General features: G+C 46.0%; 1 protein-coding gene across 1 annotated transcript in view; it reads right to left on the minus strand.

Annotated features, from left to right (window-relative positions):
• EIF3H (eukaryotic translation initiation factor 3 subunit H) overlaps positions 1–21,039 on the minus strand; it is a 126,871-nt gene that overhangs the window by 29,196 nt on the left and 76,636 nt on the right. Inside the window, exon 3 of the mRNA XM_040432287.1 lies at positions 5,956–6,123. Within this exon, the coding sequence (XP_040288221.1) occupies positions 5,956–6,123 (168 nt within the window). The remainder of the gene's footprint in view (positions 1–5,955; positions 6,124–21,039) is intronic.

A 21,039-nucleotide genomic window follows, 5' to 3' on the forward strand; every position in this document is an offset into this window, starting at 1 on the left:
TGAACGCGCTCCCCATGGAGGATGAATGGAGGCAAATGGCCTGGGGCTGACCGCGTCCATAATATAGACGTCTATACAGGTCAGGAGCCTGCCCTATGTGCAGCCCCCCCGGCTGCTTCAATCTCCAGGATAACTTGTCGTTTTCTGCCGCTGACGACTATTGGCCTCCCAGAAGTGGATTCTGAAGAGGAGCCCACAATACGGCCAAGGTTTTAGATAAAAAAACGTTCCATGACCAAGTAAATTAAGGCAATATAATATAGGGGTATTTCCCAGTATACAGCAAACTGAATCACAGTGTGTATCCTACATTTGGAGGGGCATTGTAAGAAGAACCCTGTCTTTAATCTTTGATGCGGCGCAAATTTTTATTTTGTTTTTATACTAGATTCACCTTTCACAAAATGATTTCATACCTTGCCTTCCCGGGGAGAAACCTTTTTCATTTTTTTTCTTTTGAGATACCAAACATTGCAAGTTGATTCTCCCACCCAAAAAGGTTTCGAAAAGCCAGCCAATTAAACCTTGCCGAAGGGAAATATGAACTAAAAGCAGCTCTCTGATGAGTCGAGAGCAGTTTACTAGAAGATAAAAAAAAAAAAAAAGGCACAAAGCTCCTCCTAAAAGTCCTCTTCAGCTGGATGCCAGGCACAGGACACGGCACTCTGATGGCCCGTTCACATGGAGTTTTTTTTTGCTGGCACCTGCACCAAAATTATGGAAGGAGCCGAGTGGTTCCTGCCTCCCCATACATTTCTATGGGAGGCAGCGCTGAAGATTGCAAAGCGGTGGTGTACAGACATGTTCCCCATGTAAATGAATGGGACGCAGAAACCAGGCAGCCGCTAGGGAAACTTTGGCGTGGTGTCAGCGCCATAATTCCGCCAAAAATTAACAAAAATAAAAAAGATTAAAAAAAAATAAAAAGCCGAGTGAACAGACCCTTAAGGGGTGTTCTCATTGAGTTTTTTCTGTGCTGAATAAAATTAAAGCTAATTTCACTTTTATATTATAAAGCAGGGAACCTGTGGCCCTCCAGCTGTTGCAAAACTAAAACTCCCAGCATGTCCGGACAGCCTACAGCAGGGCATGATGGGAGTTGCAGTTTTACAACAGCTGGAGGGCCGCAGTTTGAGCAACCCTGTTCTAAATTCTTTTGTAATTGTATGTAATCAATCATTTAGCAGAGCCACTGAGTCATTCAGTAAAATCTGCATAGCGCCACCTGCTGTTTCTTTCTTGTTTCTTTGTCCCGCTCACTGAGATGGCCGCACATGCTCAGTTTCATCCTACTATTGCCTCCCGAGTTGTGATAGGCAGAGCATGGACACACCCCTGATCTGTGATAGGCAGAGCATGAACACGCCCCCTGAGCTGAAGCAGAGAAGACACTCCCCCTGAGCTGCCAGCTTGATATAAATCTAGTAGTGAATGTGGAGATCTCTGGATCCATGTGAGGTCCAGGGCTGGTTCTAGCTTTGTTAGAAAAAGATGGTCATGTACTGTATGATGTCTGATTTTCATTTTTTACATTAGTCATGGAATAACCCCTTTAATTAAATGCACATAAATTGCAAGTGTTTTTGGGCGTGGAATCTGCATCAAAAACTAGGAGCTCTACAGTAGTTTAACCCTTTACTGGCATCTTTTGCCTGACTACATTCTAAATTACAGTTTAGGACTCCAGGCTTTCATGAGAGCATCTTAAAAATCTATATTACAGCGAGTCCCTTTCACAGCACGCACCATGCCGCGCACTCCCTTAACGTGTTCTCTACAGGTAAGCTAAAAAAAAATATATAAAGTGCAAATAAGCAATTCGTTAATCTATTTGTCTCCTGTCTTCAGCTGTTGCTTCCACCGAGGATAAGGAATAGAAAGGCCGGGTGCTGAAAAATGACTACAATTTCAATGCTTGGCTTATTAGCATGCAGACTACAAAGCTCGCCGCCACACTGCATGCCTCCGGTGCATCTCAAATCAGGAGTACAATGGCCGCAGAGCTGTCTTTCTAGTTCACAGAGATACAGATACCCTCCAAGTATACAACGTGAGGCTCATGTCCGCGGGCACAGATAGCTGGCCAAGAGGTGAAGGAGCAGGCGGGGGGTATTTATATGCGCCGTCCAGTTTGGTTTTACAAGGCGCGCTGAGCTTCGTGCAGAATATTTTATGGCATGCGTGGTAAGCTGGAGCGATTAGGGGGCGACGACCCTGTGTACAGGATGAATGCATCTGTATATTCTGAGCGGGACGTCAGCACCTGCAGGCTGCCTGCTCCATTGTGTGCTATGGAAGGGGGGGGGGGCTGATGACTCAATCACAGAAGAGAGAGATGTGGTCAAATACACCCCTCCCTCCTATTCCCAACGGGGGTCTTCTCTGCAGTAGTCAACTGCATTGTACAAAGCTCTACGCCGTCCGGATAAATGCTGCAATTTTGGAAGTGCAAATTTAAAGACTGTTTTATCCATTTACAGACAGTAATTTTGGGGTAAAGTAAGAGGTGAAAGCAAAAAATGACCCCCACCCCCCTCCAAAAAAAAAAAAAAAAAAAAAAATGGTACACTGTAAGTATCATTATGTATGTCCGAAATAAACTGGGAGTCCCACTGAGCTACGGGCACTATATTGTAATACAGCATGGTGCATGATCCTTCTGTCTGAAAAGGGCTATTCTCCAACTAATCACAGACAAAAGAAATAGGATTTTTGGTTTTGACTTCCAAAAAAATAAAAAATAAAAATGTGCATAGACCTGTTAGTATTAAAGTGCATCTGTCAGCAGTTTTGTACCTATGACACTGGCTGACCTGTTACATGTGCGCTTGGCAGCTGAAGGCATCTGTGTTGGTCCCATGTTCATATGTGTCCGCATTGCTGAGAAAAATTATGCAAATGAGCTTCCAAGAGCAATGGGGGCGTTGTCATTACACCTAGAGGTTCAGCTCTCTCTACAACTGCCACGCCCTCTATACTTTGACAGGGTTAGGTGTGATGAGTTTTTCACTGCCTGGCCCTATCAAAGTGCAGCAGTTGCAGAGAGAGCTGAGCCTCTGGGTGTAATGACAACGCCCCCGTTGCTCCTTGAGGCTCATTAGCATATAGTAAAACATCATTTTTCTCAGCAATGCGGGCACATATGAACATGGGACCAACACAGATGCCTTCAGCTGCCAAGCGCACATGTAACAGGTCAGCCGGTGTCATAGGGACAAAGCTGCTGACAGATGCCCTTTAAGAGGAGCAAAAAAAAAAAAAAAAAAAAAAAACACACGAACCGTCCAGCGGATTAGGATGTAGACACATTTTCCGTCTTGTACATTACACCCAATACTAAATCCCCGATTAGAGCGTGCAAAAATCTCTGGGAGTAAGGTGGAAACAAATAGTTGAATACGAATACTCCAGCGCTGGGATGCTGCAAAAAACAATAGCCAACTTTTTAGGGCAAAACGGAAATCTTCAATATGGGAATCCAAGCAGATTGGCTTTTATGTTTCGGACAAAGCCTGGCATATACTGGGAACTGGTGTTCTACCCACACGAGCACTGGTGCGTCAGTTCAAGTGACTATACCTCCACATGGGGCGTAAATCGCAGCTGTCAGTATCTATGCCGTAAAATACAAATGAGCTACGGGCGGAATGGTCGCAGATTTCCCAGCAGATTCGCCACATGCGAATTTCCTTGCCGATTTAACACCTGCACCGCAAACCGTAAAAAATGTACTGTGAAAACCCTCAACAGAAACTGACGCATCTGCGTAGATTTGCAGCGGACCCACGAGAACAATGTTTCATCCGCAAAATCCAGTTGGGAAGTCTGCCCTGTGCGAACATGCGCTTACAGCGGGTCTAATGAACTGAACTAACGTGGCAGACCTTTCTGATGCTGCTCATTAGTGCCGTGGTCAGGCCAGGGGCCAGAATACAAAACACAAGGGCCACGTGGTCCTCTGTCTACTGCCGAACGTGAGCAGATACAAACAATGCCCCATAATAATAACAGTAATAACCAGAATACAGAAATAGTGGAAGCGATCGACACACACGGTCGTTTGCTCCGGTGCTGAAATGTATAGGAAGGCTTGCCAAAATCTGAGCAGATTAAAATGTAAAAAATAAAGAAAAAAAATAAATCTGGGAGTATCCTACAATAATAACACATTGTAAAATGAGGAGTAAATAAAAAAACTACATCTACAGTGCACGGGTGTGGTTCAGCGCACAGACGCCAATTAGAGACTGTTTTACTCATTTTAGACAGTAGTTTTTGTGAGTTTAGGGACAGGAGAAAGAAAAAAAAAAATTTACTCCCCCCTCCTCAAAAACAAAAAAAAAAAATAACAGTCCACTTTCGGTCTCATGCCCTGTAGTGGTATTATGTATGCCCAAATTGTTTGGAAGCACATTGAGCTACGGGATGGATCCACAGGGGGCTATGGCACCATGTTAAGGTTTGGGTGCAATACAAGTCCGTAATTCATGATCTGTGTCTGAAAATAATACCTCATAATACAGAAATATTGGATGCCACTGAACAGGTCAGTGTAAAAAAATACTAAGATATATATAAAAAAAAATACCACCTGCCCTTTGCACTGGTGCTAATATACAGGAAGGCTTGCCAAAATTTTCACACATCAAAAAATCTATATCGTATAATACAATACTTGGCATAATAATAACATCATACTGTGAAATAAGTCGTAAATTTTAAAAATATAAGTACGGTGCGCACGTGCGCGGTTCATTGTACAGACACCGCGTCGTCTAGACCGGCAGAGGCGGAAGACATCTGGCTGCCCCGATACCTTCCCAGAGTACTTTATTTCGAGAATTAATATTAGTTTTGTCAATTACAGCTTCATAAAGTCATAAAAAGCCGAATAAGCACATAATAGATTTTACACATTGTGTACCAGGATGATGTTTTTTGGCTGACTCCCTCCACACAAGCCTGGTCGCAGTTTCTGGAGCCGACCTAAGGAGAAGTTCGGGCTCTCAGTTCCGCTCAAGCGGAAAGGTGACAAAACGAGAGGCAGAACAAGTGGAAAACTCATCAGGCCGCGACGTCACCTTCCCAGCCAACGCGAGTACACGTTAACAACTCGCTCCCCGCTCTAATCCAATTGTTAACATGCTGAAATAATTTGGGGGGCAGCGCGTAAGATTGATCGCGTTCATTAGTCTTTTTTTTTTTTTTTATGACAGATACGTCGGACCTTAACGTTCGCCCCTCGGCTTGAAAGCTTATATGCTGGGCTGCCAGATATGGCGCAGCGAGGGGTGGGATGGGGGAGCCATAAAGCTGTTAAATTGCCTACGGTTCTGATAGAGCGCAGAACATCTGGTCTGGAGAGCTTGAGGAAACACCATTAAACCGGCCGAAAGCGGGAAGAAATAAAAAATAAATAAATAAATAAAAATGTTTGTATTGGGGGAAAACAGGGCTGAGTTTTAAAAAAGATTTTTTTTTTTTATATATATATATATATATATAATAAAAATTCAAGAAACTTGGCAAATTGCATTAAGATTGGTCAGTCACGTATTTCCGAGCCAGACGTTCTAGTAATGGAGGTTTGTGAAGACATCTGGTCTGGTTCCACCAGCCTGCGCAGAGGGAGCGAGGCTGAGGAATAAAAATGAAGCGACCACTCTCCAGCATTCCTGAGCGTACACATCAGGTCTCTGATAGCAAGAAAAATAAACACGCAGAAGGAAACGCTGTCTAGACGCCGCCGCTGCTGCTGGGGCTGCTACACACACAGTTGGTATTTACTTAAAAGGGACTGCCAGGCTACCTCAGACAGCTAAGCCCCCTAACCCCCGGGCCCCATCCCAATCAGAAAGAGAGCACCTCGGCCTGGCGAAGAGAGCAAGATCACGGAAAGTAATAAAGTAGGTGAAAGAAAAAAGAAAAAAAAAAAGACACAAATATAGCCTTTACCGTAAATGAGCACCACAGACTCCTCAATGGCGTGCTGGTAGCTGAACTGGGAGTCCAGGAGGGCGCGGCTGACGAAGGTGCCATAGTAGGTGGACTGGTACCAGCCGACGTGGAGGTGGTCAATGTTGACGTGACGGAGGCTTCTCATCATCTCCATCTGATATTGAACTAAATGGGGAAAGAAGAAAAAAAATATATCAGTCATTAATATTTGCACCAGACCCTTTGCAATACAAAGTGCAGTTAAAGGGGATGTTCCACGAAAAATATTGTAGTTTTTAAACTAGCACCTGGATCGGAACACTTTTGTAACTGCATGCAATTAAAAATGTTGTATAGCTACTGAGTTATTAAATAAAATGTATATGTATAGCGCCACCTGCTGTTTATTCTTTTTTTTTTTTTTTTTCTCGTCCACCTCACTGAGGTGGTCACACGCGCTCAGTTTAAATCTTTTGTCAGAAGACCTGTCTGGTATCGCATTGAAAATGACTGCGAAGGCTTTAGACTTTTTCTGCTGAATCCACGACAAAATCAGCACACGTGACATGCGGATTATGTAGTGGATTACACCCTATGCACTGCATTGACATTCACATCAGCACCGAAGCTCCCATAGAACTGCAGCCGATTTTGCAGTCATCAGTGGCACGCCAGTGGCTGGGGTTCTCAGAATCCGGTACTGGAAAATGTCAGCAAAAGGGAGCATGCTACAGATTCTCAAATCCGCACTCTTGCAGATTTTTATGGCGGGATACCACCTATCGCAATGCAGTCGGGTGAAATCAGAGGAGAATCCCCGGCTAAAGGCTGCATTACTCGACTCGATGAGGCAGACGACTGTCGGGTGGGAAGTGTTCCCTCCCGGTAATCGCCTGCTCGTTCCCCTCCAAATCCTAGGGTGCGTGTTATAGTCCGGTGCATCTTACAGTCCAAAAAATACGGAATATATGCGTGTGATATCTGGGATTGTAATCCTGCCTGTAATGATAAGCAGATAACTGCAGTAAAGTGATCTGCACAGACCAAGAAGCGATGCCTATTATTACGCCTAGTGGCCAATATGAAAACTGCAGGAGTCTAGGATTTCTTTTAGATACCAACATGGAAAATAAAGCAGAAAATCACCAACAATTCTTCAAAAATAGATTTAAACCAGGCATGTCCAACCTGCGGCCTTCGAGCTGTTGTAAGACTGTAGACGGAGAGCTGTAGGCTGTCCAGGCATGCTGGGAGTTGTAGTTTTGCAACCGCTGGGAGGGCCGCAAGTTGGGCATCCCTGATTAAAACAGGTAATTTTCTGATGGCAGTCCCTTTAACAAGATTACCAAGAGATTCTCATATTACTCCGTTAATGAAAAAGGGACATGCTGCTTTTTAAAATCATAATAAAAATAAATGAATCCGCCACTTCCGTGCATAGCCCGGTGATAACACGCACGCCCTACTGACCGCCATTTCCATTCTTTTGCCCGCTGCAGCGGCCAACACGCAATGCAAACTGCATAGCAGTAAGTGTCTGGAGACGGAGCTGAAGTGGTGGCGTTTTTGACTTCTGCCGGCACATTCGGGCAGATAGCTGCTCCTTCTCTACGTAAGGAGCAATCAAAAGCTCATCTAAGCTGTGAATGAAAAGCTTTGTCTAATATTAACAGATCGCAGCGGTGAGGCAGGAAACCAGAGCTAGTCAGACGGAAAGGAAAAATAAAAATGAAAGCCCTTGTGTGATTTCCATCTAGATGTATGGCCATATTGTTACGCAAGTGGCACGGAAAGGTTTTCGCCTTCTTATGGCAAGACAGCAAAGTTTTTGTTTGGCAGAAGTCAGGACTCCAATCAAAGGGGCATCTGCTTTTGTTTATCCTTAATCTCCCCACACGTTTCAGATTTGTAAGTCGCCGGAGGCGGCGAGCGCAGTATCTCAGATCTGTATCATCAAGATGTCCATTCGCGTAAGTGAAGCATAGTCTGTTCCAACTATGTGCCTAGTTCAACTCATGCGGATACTGTAGATATGGCTGCTGGGAGGCCCGGCCAAGTAACACTTCACTTCTTATTGACAGGCACTTCCTAAATTTTTGGATTTTAACAGCACAATGTAAAATCTCCAAGACCGCAAGGGAAAATAATCCCGAGCATGGCTGTCCATTCTATAGGACGTGTTTAGGCCACCAGATGGGGGGGGGCGGGCCACCTGAGGCAACCTCCCTGCCCAGGGTCCACACCAGGTATGGTCACTGATTTCAACCAGTGTCAAGGGGCTGTTCAGGATTGTGATCAGAGGTCGCGCTACATTTTTTCTGGAAGAGTAAAAATACTCCTCTTGCCATTTTTGAGGAGTATTTTTAGCCGATGAGGAGTACGAAAGTTACAGTAATTCAAATCGTTAATACGAAGGCCTGTATAACATTAGGGGGTTGCAATTTATGCAGGGAAACCATTACTAGTATCTAGAACTGTCTTCCATGCATATATGGCAAATTTAGACAATTTTTAATTTAGCTGAGGTCACTGTTGGGCTGAGGGGTGGGCACCACTGAGGTCACTGTTGGGCTGAGGGGTGGGCACCACTGAGGTCACTGTTGGGCTGAGGGGTGGGCACCACTGAGGTCACTGTTGGGCTGAGGGGTGGGCACCACTGAGGTCACTGTTGGGCTGAGGGGTGGGCACCACTGAGGTCACTGTTGGGCTGAGGGGTGGGCACCACTGAGGTCACTGTTGGGCTGAGGGGTGGGCACCACTGAGGTCACTGTTGCAGTGATTTTATGAGGTTTCAAGGGTTTGTCCTAAGATCGATATTTAAAGAGGACCCCGCACCTCTCCGGATTTCTCTGTTTTGGAAACTACTTGCACCCCCCATGTAATAACAATCCTGGAGCATCTATTCTTATGACTTTATGTTGCACAATTCCTCTTATTTCAGCTATTAGTTATGAATGACTTGCTAGCAGTTTGCAGTGAAGGTCCAGATGGGTGTGTCACTGCACAGCCTGATATTCAATCAGTGCTGTCAACTGGTAACCCCCCAGCTGGACCTTTATTTCAGACTACTCGCAATTTGTTCATAAGTTCTAGTAGGAATAATAGAGGAATGGTACAATATAGAGTCACAAGAATTGTTATTGCATGGGAAATGCAAGTCATTACTAAAACAGACATGTCCCCTTCAAGTACATGATCGCTGGGGGCTCCACCTTGGTTACCATGTTCTAGTGTTCTCTGGGTCAAGTATGGATAGGTAAATAGTGTTGATCTTGGAACAATCCCTTAAATATTTGCTGCTGTTTGTGCCGCTGGTCACTGGGGTTTGCCATCCATCACGTGGCCATTGCTGCCCACCAAAGTTACGTCCTTGTAGATGAGCTCTCAGGTGGGTATGTCGGTGCCACCGGAGCTGTTGGTAGACTCTGAAGAGACCTGAGGCACTGGCAGAGCAGGACACAGGCACAATGGATGGTGGTGCATGCTGGTGCCAAGGGAACAAGCGAAAGACCCGGGCACATACCTCTGGTGCCAGGTGCTCGCACCGCCACAGTCACATGTTGTGGATCTGGATGATGACATCACGCAGTGATAACCACCAGGCTCGCCTGTAGATCGAGGGAGCAGCAACCTTCGGCACTCCAGCTGCTGTGAAACTACAACACCCAGCATGCACACTTTCTCAGTTGATCTTGTAACTCCTAAAGAAGTGAAAGGAGGATACTGGGAGTTGTAGTTTCAGCACAGCTGGAGTAGCGGAGGTTGCTGATCCCTGATCTAGAGGCTGTCATTTTGTATTGTGCTTGATCTTGCTATAAAGAGGAGTTCGTCTTCCATGACCCATTGCATCTCATGCCACCAGATAATGCCACAAAATTGCCACCACCGCTGTGGTTATTGGATTATACAGAGGGACTGTATGTCCTGGAGGCTGTAAATGGCCACATGCAGTCCTTGTAGCACCATGTGTCGCCACATTACAGAAGAAATCCTTATAGTACACAATATCCCTAGTTCAGCGTCTGATGGAACCTGCTGCAATGAATTATCCTTGATGGATTCATAGGAAAGCTGACAGGTGACCTAGGTAGGGGTCTACGGGTGACAGGTCGGTCCGTTATGGAGGTCTCTTGTTGGCAGGTCCACCGCTGAGACCCTCGCTGACTTCTATAAGCAGGAGTCTGAAGCGCTCCGCCACTTTTCCTCACTGCTGAGCGCGGTAGTGAAGACGGTCCCCTAGACCTTCTATTGAGGCCGTCTTCAGTACCGCACCCAGCAGGGAGGAGAGAGACGCTGCAGACTCATCATTAGAGAGGAAAACAAGGCGCTCAGACCACCACTAAATTTCACAGCAAGGCCACACTTACCCCGCCAGTGAGGATCGCGCGCCTCCTTCCTCACTTCAGCGCGGTGTGCCATAAGCTCCGGCAGCCCGCTCAACCTGACCAATAACAAAGCTCCTCACTGTAAGGAGCCTTGTCATTGGTTGTTTCAGGCAGCAGCAGCATCACTGCGCTGATGAATGGCAGGGAAAAGTCTAAGGCGTATCGGTACGCCTTAGACTTTTTCCAGGGAGTAAAATGGCCTGAACAGGCGTCTATGACGCTAGTACAGGCGTTATTGCGACCTCTGATTGTGATATCAATGGGCCTATCTGCAGGATAATCCATCATTATCAGACCAGCGGGAGTCCAACAAAGGTCCCTCTACATGGGACGCTACTACAGCTGATCGCAAGCGGAGACGACCGCTGCACTTAATGACATCGCTTTTCCCTATAAGACTTGTTTTTTGCGGGCAGGAGATCGTGTTTACACAGCACTATCTGCTGCCAGTAAACGATCATTTTTGCGCGCCCACAAACGATCGGATTAGCCGATGAGCGAGGGTATATTTACACTGCCCAGTCATCAGTAATGAGTGTTGCTATGAACGCCCTCTAGTGATAATCTGTGCGATTCTCAGCCCGTGTAAAGGGGCCTTTAGTATAATGGTAGATTAGTAGAATTGGGATAACCGTATGACAGCTCTATTGTTCTCTTGATAGGTCTAGATAAAGATGCCCATTGTACTAATCCGTGTAATTGAGTCACCCAACGCCCTTCCCTCTCTGGTCCCAGGGATGGCCTGACTGAGAAAGTCAAGCAAGACTGTTTGTCATGATAAATGTGCAAACAAACACTGTAATTAAAGGGGTTTTCTGAGATTTTGATACTGATGACCTATCCTCAGGTCCGACACTTAGGCCCCCCACCGATCAAATACTGATAAGGATAGGTCATCAGTATCAAAATCTCAGAAGACCCCTTTAAGGAACCAGGACACAAAGTAGAATTCAGGGAGTGACTTCAAAGAACGCGCCATTTTTATTTTTATATTTTTTTGTAAAAAACAAACAAACTATACACATTACTGTTAAGCAACTATCCAACCACTGCATAAGGACTCATGCACACGAACGTATTTTCTTTCCGTGTACGTATGTCAGCATGTTCTATTTTTTTGCGGAACGGACATGTCCTATTATTGTCCGCACTATGGGCCAGGATAGGACTGTTCTATTGGTGGCCAGCTGTTCTGCAAAATATGGAATGCACACAGACGTCATCCGTATTTTTTGCGGATCGTAAAATCCATACGCCTATATTAGAAGCTTCTCACGACTGCTTGGCTCTGTCTTATCCCAGTTTTGGATTCTTGGGCGCCTGACTAAAGGAATTTATTTTGTACGGTGATAGAAATGATGGGATGCACACACAAAAAGAGCGCGGCCTGCAAATTTTGATAGTGCCCTAAAAAAAATTTCTATTAATATCTGCACATTTGCCTGTTCATCGCGGCGATGAATGGACTCCATGAGTAATGGAACAAACGTCATTCCTGTTAATGAATCAACGACGGCTTGGACGGAATCGCTGGTAATAATCATACACTGGGACGAAAATTAAAAAGAAATCCTCATCCCATTAAATATGAGCTGCCACTTTAATGACGCTCATTATCATAAGTACCACAGGACGTCACGCTTATCTCCTACTCCGCGTCTTCCGCTCCGGAGAAGGAATGACATGGAAAGAGTGTCCAAACACATTTCATCCCCCCCCCCCCTCTCCTCTTCTGCTTTTGCTGCAGGAAATGCTTACAGACACTTGTGAGACAAACAATCCCACGCAAAGTTATCAGCGGTAAGGTTAATCCATTTTTAATGATAAGCGGCACATCTGCTGCAGGCATTAAGAGACTTCTCAGCACATTCACTGAAAACGAGGGGAAATCGGGATTCTGTCTACAACACTGATGCGGTCAAAAATGGATGGATGTTGACCAAATCTGCAGGAAATCTCTGCTTGGGATTTGCAGATGTTCCAGCAGACATTTCTTACTACATCAGTAAAGTCTGTATTACTCTGCCCGATTTCAGATAATCGCTAACGAGCGTTCACTTGATCATCTGGCAGTTTAATACTGCCGCCGATTGCTCAATCCAAATCTTTTGACATGTTAAAAAAATTTATCGTTTGCAGGCGGCAGATCGTGGTTTCTAATGACAGTCTGCCACCGGCGAACCACTATACGGCATGGGGACGAGTGATGGCATAGTGATCGCACCTCCACATGTAACAGCAGTGGACGAAAAATGCCTCAAAGTTTTTGAGCAAATAAGTCCAAAAACCATTGGCCTTGTCAGATCCCAAGTCTGGACACTATACTCACTTGAAGAAGTACCTAACTCAGTACAGTACAGATGGTGTATTTTAGAAGGATGCTACATTTTTGCCGAGACCATGCCCAGTATTAATCAAAGGTTGAGCTGTCGCTCCTCAGTCAAATAATTGTTAAGAGTCATCGCGGCTTCCACGAAGCAGGATGTCCATCGTTCTGGGCTTAGCTTCCCGGTTGAAATAATACTCAGCACTTAGAGCTAGAAGGATATGTTCCCCTAGATTTACAGCGATAATGGGGTGTAATATAATCCTACAAATGTCAATACAGAGCTGAGCTGTGTTGCACCACAACTTTCCAAAATGTCTGAGGGATCACAACAGGATCTTTGACCTTCATGCAAATTGAGTACTCATGAGAATGGGACGCTGCAGCTAAGGCGTCAGAGGACCATAGACTAGCTAATACTGGTCTACAGATCTTTCAGCCCTCATGTCCACATTCCCTAGGAACATGTGTGTAAAACTAGGTAAGGCATGTAAGCCAACAGTATGGAGGTAGCAGTGGTGGAGGTGATCATGGTCTCCATTCCCTAAACTCAGAAAACTAGAAGACAGGACAGAAAAATACACGTCAACCTTTTTAATGAACTTGACAATGTAAAGTCTACGATGGTTGTCCATGACTTGCTATAATAGGGTATAAAAGCCCCATCCTGGAAAGCTACACTAGAAGATACGATCTTAGACGTCGTCATCAACTTTGCAACACCCAATGGTCACCAGCAAGTTACGTGGTTATGACACGTCATTACTAAGAGTGCCTGTACATTTTCTACCGAGCCAAAGAAATATCTTCATTCTGCACCATCAGATGTGGTCCAGCCGATCTGGATAAGAGAACAGCTCTCAAAGAAGAAATGCAAAGAACCCATGGGTAGATCACAACTATTCCCTGTGGATAGCATAGACTAGCAACCTCCAGAACTCCAGCGGTTCTAAAACTACAACTCCCAGAATCCTCCTTTCACTTCTGTGGGAGTTACAAGAACAGCTGAGAAAGTTTGCATATTGGGAGTTGTAGTTTCACAGCAGCTAGAGTGCCGAAGGTTGCTGATCCTTGGACTAGCAAGCTACACGTCCAACGAGATGAGCAATCTTATTTTGGATTGACTGCAATGAGTGCTGATGACACTGCAAACAACCTCAAATCACCAAGACTTCAAAGATTTTGACAAGTTCGAACACCAAGAGAGGTCATCACACGGACGAGTTTCAACCATATTGACAGATCCACACAGACTTAAGTTGTATAGGGCCACGTTTCAAAAGATATGTCCAATTTGACACAAACTTACGTGTCAAGCTCTTTGGAGACTCGAATCTTAAAGTGTTTCTGTCACCTGAAAAATGGGTATTAAGCTGGCTGACATTGGCGATGTGCTAATGTCAGCTGAACATAACTACACTGCTCAAAAAAATAAAGGGAACACAAAAAAAACATCCTAGATCTGAATTAATTAAATATTCTTCTGAAATACTTTGTTCTTTACATAGTTGAATGTGCTGACAACAAAATCACACAAAAATTAAAAATGGAAATAAAATTTTTCAACCCATGGAGGTCTGGATTTGGAGTCACACTCAAAATTAAAGTGGAAAAACACACTACAGGCTGATCCAACTTTGATGTAATGTCCTTAAAACAAGTCAAAATGAGGCTCAGTAGTGTGTGTGGCCTCCACTTGCCTGTATGACCTCCCTACAACGCCTGTGCATGCTCCTGATGAGGTGGCGGACGGTCTCCTGAGGGATCTCCTCCCAGACCTGGACTTAAGCATCTGCCAGCTCCTGGACAGTCTGTGGTGCAACGTGACGTTGGTGGATAGAGCGAGACATGATGTCCCAGATGTGCTCAATTGCATTCAGGTCTGGGGAACGGGCGGGCCAGTCCATAGCATCAATGCCTTCGTCTTGCAGGAACTGCTGACACTTCAGCCACATGAGGTCTAGCATTGTCTTGCATTAGGAGGAACCCAGGGCCAACCGCACCAGCATATGGTCTCACAAGGGGTTTGAGGATCTCATCTCGGTACCTAATGGCAGTCAGGCTACCTCTGGCGAGCACATGGAGGGCTGTGCGGCCCGCCAAAGAAATGCCGCCCCACACCATTACTGACCCAATGCCAAACCGGTCATGCTGGAGGATGTTGCAGGCAGCAGAACGTTCTCCACGGCGTCTCCAGACTCTGTCACATGTGCTCAGTGTGAACCTGATTTCATCTGTGAAGAGCACAGGGCGCCAGTGGCGAATTTGCCAATCTTGGTGTTCTCTGGCAAATGCCAAACGTCCTGCACGGTGTTGGGCTGTAAGCACAATCCCCACCTGTGGACGTCGGGCCTTCATATCACCCTCATGGAGTCTGTTTCTGACCGTTTGAGCAGACACATGCACATTTGTGGCCTGCTGGAGGTCATTTTGCAGGGCTCTGGCAGTGCTCCTCTTGTTCCTCCTTGCTGGGTTGTTGCCCTCCTACGGCCTCCTCCACGTCTCCTGATGTACTGGCCTGTCTCCTGGTAGCGCCTCCATGCTCTGGACACTACGCTGACAGACACAGCAAACCTTCTTGCCACAGCTCGCATTGATGTGCCATCCTGGATAAGCTGCACTACCTGAGCCACTTGTGTGGGTTGTAGACTCCGTCTCATGCTACCACTAGAGTGAAGGCACCGCCAGCATTCAAAAGTGACCAAAACATCAGCCAGGAAGCATAGGAACTGAGAAGTGGTCTGTGATCACCACCTGCAGAACCACTTCTTTATTGGGGGTGTCTTGCTAATTGCCTATAATTTCCACCTGTTGTCTATCCCATTTGCACAACAGCATGTGAAATTGATTGTCACTCAGTGTTGCTTCCTAAGTGGACAGTTTGATTTCACAGAAGTGTGATTGACTTGGAGTTACATTGTGTTGTTTAAGTGTTCCCTTTATTTTTTTGAGCAGTGTATATTAGCGCCATCTCACTGCCTAAAGCCTTTATTGAGAAAAACGAACTTTTATAATATGCTAATTACCCTCTAGGAGAAGGGGGGGCGTTGTTCCTGCTCCTAGAGGCTGCTCCGTGGACAAACTGAGCCTCTAGGAGCAGGAACAACGCGGCCCCCCCGCTCCTACAGGCTAATTAGCATATTGCAATGTCAGCCAGCTTAATACCCAATTTTCAGGTGACAGAAACCCTTTAATCCAACAAACTTCCTAAACTAAAAAAATCTACAGTGAGAATTTGCCATGTGTAACGAGGGACTGAGGATAAAGAAACTGAGCAGATCGCGAGCTCCTGTGGCCCCACGTCTTATTTTTAGACTTGCACAGTAATGAATGTTTGTCTAACTTCACCCATTGCCACAAAATATGTCAGAGCTTCATACATAATGTATAAACTTTGCGGTGACTCCTGAGAATATCAACATCTTAGAAGAAAGAGATAGATCCCTGGCTGGCCTCCATAGATATCCCACTTCAGAATATGCTGGTTGAGGTGGAAAGGCCTTCACGTTCCATCACAGAGGACTTGCTCGTATATGTCCCTGATGTGAGTCTCCTCCCAGTCATATATTTTTATAGACACCGCGGCTCGCAGATGATTAAGCGATAACAAAGGACAGCTCTTCTAATTTCCAAACGTCTGTCTTGAGGGGTTTTGAGTTGGACAGCAATCAAAAGGTTCTCCCAGAGAGAGAGGAAAAAATAAAAAATAAAAGTTGCTCCATTCTTGGTTTAGGTGCTTCTCTTTTTGATCATGAATCCCAAAACCCATGTATTGAAAACCATACCGTACATGTAGTGCTGACAAACAGTTCATCGTTAATTTGGTCATAAATCAGCTTCGAAAATTGGTCAGGAGTGGAAAGAAATGGACCAAGCTGTCAAGACAAGCTCTTTGACAGATTTCACTGTGAATGCCGTTCTGCAGCTTGCTACGAACTGTGAAACATAGAAGCTGCATTAGAAAAAGTTTTTAATAAAACCAGAAAAACTAGGACGCAAAGTTGTCCATAGCTTTAAGGGTGTTTGCCAAGATATTTTTGCTGATAATCTAGCCACTGCATAGGTCATCAGTATCTGATTGGTGGAGGTCCAACACCTGGGACACCCGGTAATTGGCTGCTTCAGGATTAGGCCCCCTGCACACGAACGTGTGCTTCCCGTTGCCGTATTGCGGACCGCATTTGCGGATGCGGACCCATTCACTTGAATGGCTCCGCAAATCCGGAGATGCAGAACAGAAGCACTAGGGAGTGCTTCTGTGGGGTTTTGGTCCCGTACTTGTGTTCCGCAAAAAGATAGAACATGTCCTATCTTTTTGCGGAACAGCCGGATCGCGGACCCATTCAAGTGAATTGGTCCGCGATCCGCTGCGGCTGCCCCACAGACTGTGTTCGTGCATTGTGGCCTTAGTGTTGCGGTCTTCTAGCAGCTTTCCCTAGGCCATGTGACATCACGTTCATCGGTGATGTGGCCTAGGCACCCCCCAAACCCATGGAAGTGAATGGGGCTAAGCTGCGATACAAAGTACAGCGCTATGCTTGGTTGGAAGAGAGAAGGCCGTAGAGCTACTGCAGATGACAAGGTCTTACCAAACTGCTGATCGGCTACGGTCCAGGAAGTCAGACCCACACCGATCAGATACTGATAATCTATCCAGAGGATAGGTCAGGAGATAGACTGGCTCTGACCAGCATCACTTATGAAATAGCTCACCCACTCATCAGGCAAGGGCTCAAAAAAGAACTACAATACCAGGCACAACCAAAACATACGTACTGCACCTTGCCCCCTAAGGCCTCGTTCACATTTCCGTGTCAGTGTCACGTCCGTGAAAAAAAGCGTCCGTGTTTCATCCGTGAAGGATCTGTGGATGGTCCATGTGTCATCTGTAATTCACGGAAGTTGCTCAGCTGAAAATTTCCAAAGAATCTCCTAGAAGTCTTCAGTGAAAAACAGACGCAACACGGACAACACAGATGCCATCCATGTTGTGTCAGTGATTTTCACGGACCTATAGACTTCAATGGGCGTGCTTGGTTGGCATCACGGATCACCCACAGTTGGTAAAAAAAAAATACTGAAATTTGAACAGACCTTTAAATCAATGAGTACGTGTGCTGTCTGCAGAAAATGTGGACAGCGCACGTCAGTGAAAAATAGAAATGTGGATGAGACCTTAGTCATGCTGACAATTAGTCTCAAGAGTCGGACCCCCAACAAGCATATATTTTTGCTTAGCCTACGGTAGGCCTATCATTTGAGTCAATCAACAAAAAAAAAAAAAACTGCTTTAGGTCAATTAGGAAAACAACTAACACGATTATAGGTTCTGATCTACAAAACGGATCGCTTAAGACACGTAACGCTTCCGATATTGGCCATGTTGGTTTTCTACTCTGACAATGTACCTGGCCCTAGAGGTCTACAAAAAAAAAAAAAAAAGATTAAGATATTTGGAATTCAACCCAAGTTCTCATCTCAAGCATCTGCAACACACGGCCATACGAATGAGGCGACCAGAAGACACACACGGCTCCATAAGAGCGCAGCAGACGCACACCCCACACCTGGTGACTTTGTATTAACACATCCAATAACACGCACAGTGGCCCCGACCGCTGCAGCCACCCACCTCGGCTTCGTCAGGGTCAGATCTCGCGTAGCGAGGACTGAAAAGCCCACACCGGAGAGCTGCTGTGGATTAATATATCAGCGAGGCGCACAGTCACGCAGCAGACATACGGAAGGATAAGAGATCGGCTGACATTAATCTGCTCATTCGCACTTTTGAAGCATATGGAGCCGAAGCTTCAGCGAGCGCAGAAATGATCTGAGCATACAGCGCTCAATGCACCTGCTAAAATCTCATCATAGCAGTAAAGACCCCCTGCCCGACAAATTCACCGACCGAGGCCGCAGTTCATAGTTCCTGAGCATTAAACCTGGGAGCTGCAGCTTCTTCCAGCACAGGAGACGGCGAGCGTTAATCACAGCAATTACACACCTGGCACAAAGGGGAATGCAAAGGAAAGCCTGCGTAAGGCTCTGTTCACATCACGGCTATACGTGCTAGGTGCACCCCTGATGTATACTCCGACAGTGGCATGCAGCTCTATAGGCATACGTCATCCAATACAGAGTCTTTTAAGGGGGACGTATTCCACTGAATGCCTACACCGCGGCATACACCAGAGGAAACCATGGGGTTGGATGTCAGAAAACCCTCTCGACGAATACCTCTGACATATACTGCAAAGCTCGGGTGAATAAGCTTTAAAGGGGGCTACAGATATTAAAGACCTATCTTTAGGAAAGGTCATCACTAGCAGATCGGCGGGGGGGTCCGACGCCTGGCCCCCCTGCCAATCAGCTTTTCTTCTCATTCAAAGTGAAAAGTCCATGGTGATTGGGTAAACATTTAAGAGGATGCATAACTTGCTCAAGCGTCACAGTCCCTTCAAAACCGCAAATTGGTGGGGGTGACAGGAGTCGGACCCCCACTGATCTGATATCGATGACCTGTCCTGAGGATAGGACAGGTACGTCCTCGCGATTTCCTAGTCATCAACAACCGCTCACCGCAATTACACAGACCATTGTTCAGCAGCTGGCCTACGGGTTTACCGGAAACGGAAATTTGGCAAAAGTTGTGCATGACCATCGTCAAACCGGCTGCTATTCTCCCGAAGCAGCGCCACTCTTGCGGCGGCTCTGTCCTGTTCAGATGAATGGGACTGAGCTGCAATACCGCACCCAGAGTACGGACAAGAGTAGCGCTGTGTCTGGAAGAAATCAGCCATGATTCTCTAATGTTCTACGTGATCTTTAGCATACATTCCACGTTACCGATTCGCCTAAGACAAAAATCAAGGCCTTTTTGCAATTGGACCAGTGTGCTGGTGGATCTGCCTCATTTAAAAATGGGGCTAATCTGAGAAAAAAATAAATAAATAATTATTTTGTGCTCTGACCTATTCCTCAGCGCTTTACAGACATTAGCATCAGGCTCTCCCCAATGGGGCTCACAATCTAAGTTCCCTATAAGTAGGTCTTTGGAGTGTGGGAGGAAACCCACGCAAACATGGGCAGAACATACAAACTCCATGCAGATGTTGTCCTTGGTTGGATTGGAACCTATGACCGCACACCGCTGAAGGCACCAGTGCTGACCACTGAGCCACCGCGCTGCCCCCGTGAGGGCGATTGTTATTTCTAGAGATTTTCCTGCGTTGTGCTTGTTGAAAGAGTTCCAAGAAACTCCGTCCCACTCGCTGGGACTGGAAGTGGATTGCGGTTAGATTTGACGAGGGATTTCGGCATTTCTTAGCGTACGTTCACGTGGTTGTACAGAATCCATGTCAAAATGTCACAGGCTTTCCTCGTGGATTTTGAGGAGTGTTTAGAGGTGGTCTTTCTTTTTAATGGGAATTTCCACGTGGAATCCACAGGATGAAAGAGCATCGCAACGCAATATCCATCAATGTACGGAAGAAAAGCACAGCATTCTCATTGAACGCAAGACCGATCTAGAGAAATCCGCATGGAAAATACGACTCGTATACACGGCCTTAGGGGCTCATTCAGATGGCCATATGAATCAGTCTGCATCCATTCTGCAATTTTGAGGAACAGGTGCGGACCCATCCATTTTAAAAACATGCGGACAGCACACCATGTGCTGTCCGCATCCGTGGTTCCGTTCCGTGGCCCAGCGATAAAAGATAGAGCAAGTCCTATTCTTGTCTGGAGAAGAATAGAAAATTTCTATTATGGCGGCAGCAAATTGCAGACCGCGCTCGGCAAAGCATTACGGCTGTCTGAATGGCCCCGTACTGTAGGTTTCTGGCTGTCAACCCCTTCTAATACTCTGCAGGTAATATGAGGGACTCTCTCTACAAAAGATTACCCGTGAAGATCAGAAGACTCTCTCTACTGTCCGGCTATGCTGTGGTTAATAAAAAGCGGTGATGGAGGCGTGCGTTGGGCATCTGCGCGTCTGTCCGTCACAAGATGCGATCACGCCGTCCCCAGTGTAACGTGTGTGTCGTAACTCTGGTCTTGGTGGACTGGAGAAATCAGCAGCACAGCTGTACGGGGATGACAGAGGAAGGAGCCCTTCCCGAGCGGAGGAATAACTACCATATGTATGCAGTCAACCCAGACAAGAGAGAAAACACACGGCAGAAATGATTTCTCGTTGCTTAGCAGGCGAAGGCTGAGCTGACAATGAGTAATGACATGTCGACGTTTTGTGAGGATTCGCTGGAAAGCGCACTTGTTAACCTGCCACCAGATGTAGATGTTTAAGATAATATCCACCAGCAAAGTAAACACCGCTACTACAAATAACACTAAACCGCCAGGGCGCGCTCACACAGCACCCTGAACTGT

The sequence above is a fragment of the Bufo bufo genome, chromosome 5 (genome assembly GCF_905171765.1).
Source record: "Bufo bufo chromosome 5, aBufBuf1.1, whole genome shotgun sequence".
NCBI classification, from domain to species: Eukaryota; Metazoa; Chordata; class Amphibia; order Anura; family Bufonidae; genus Bufo; species Bufo bufo.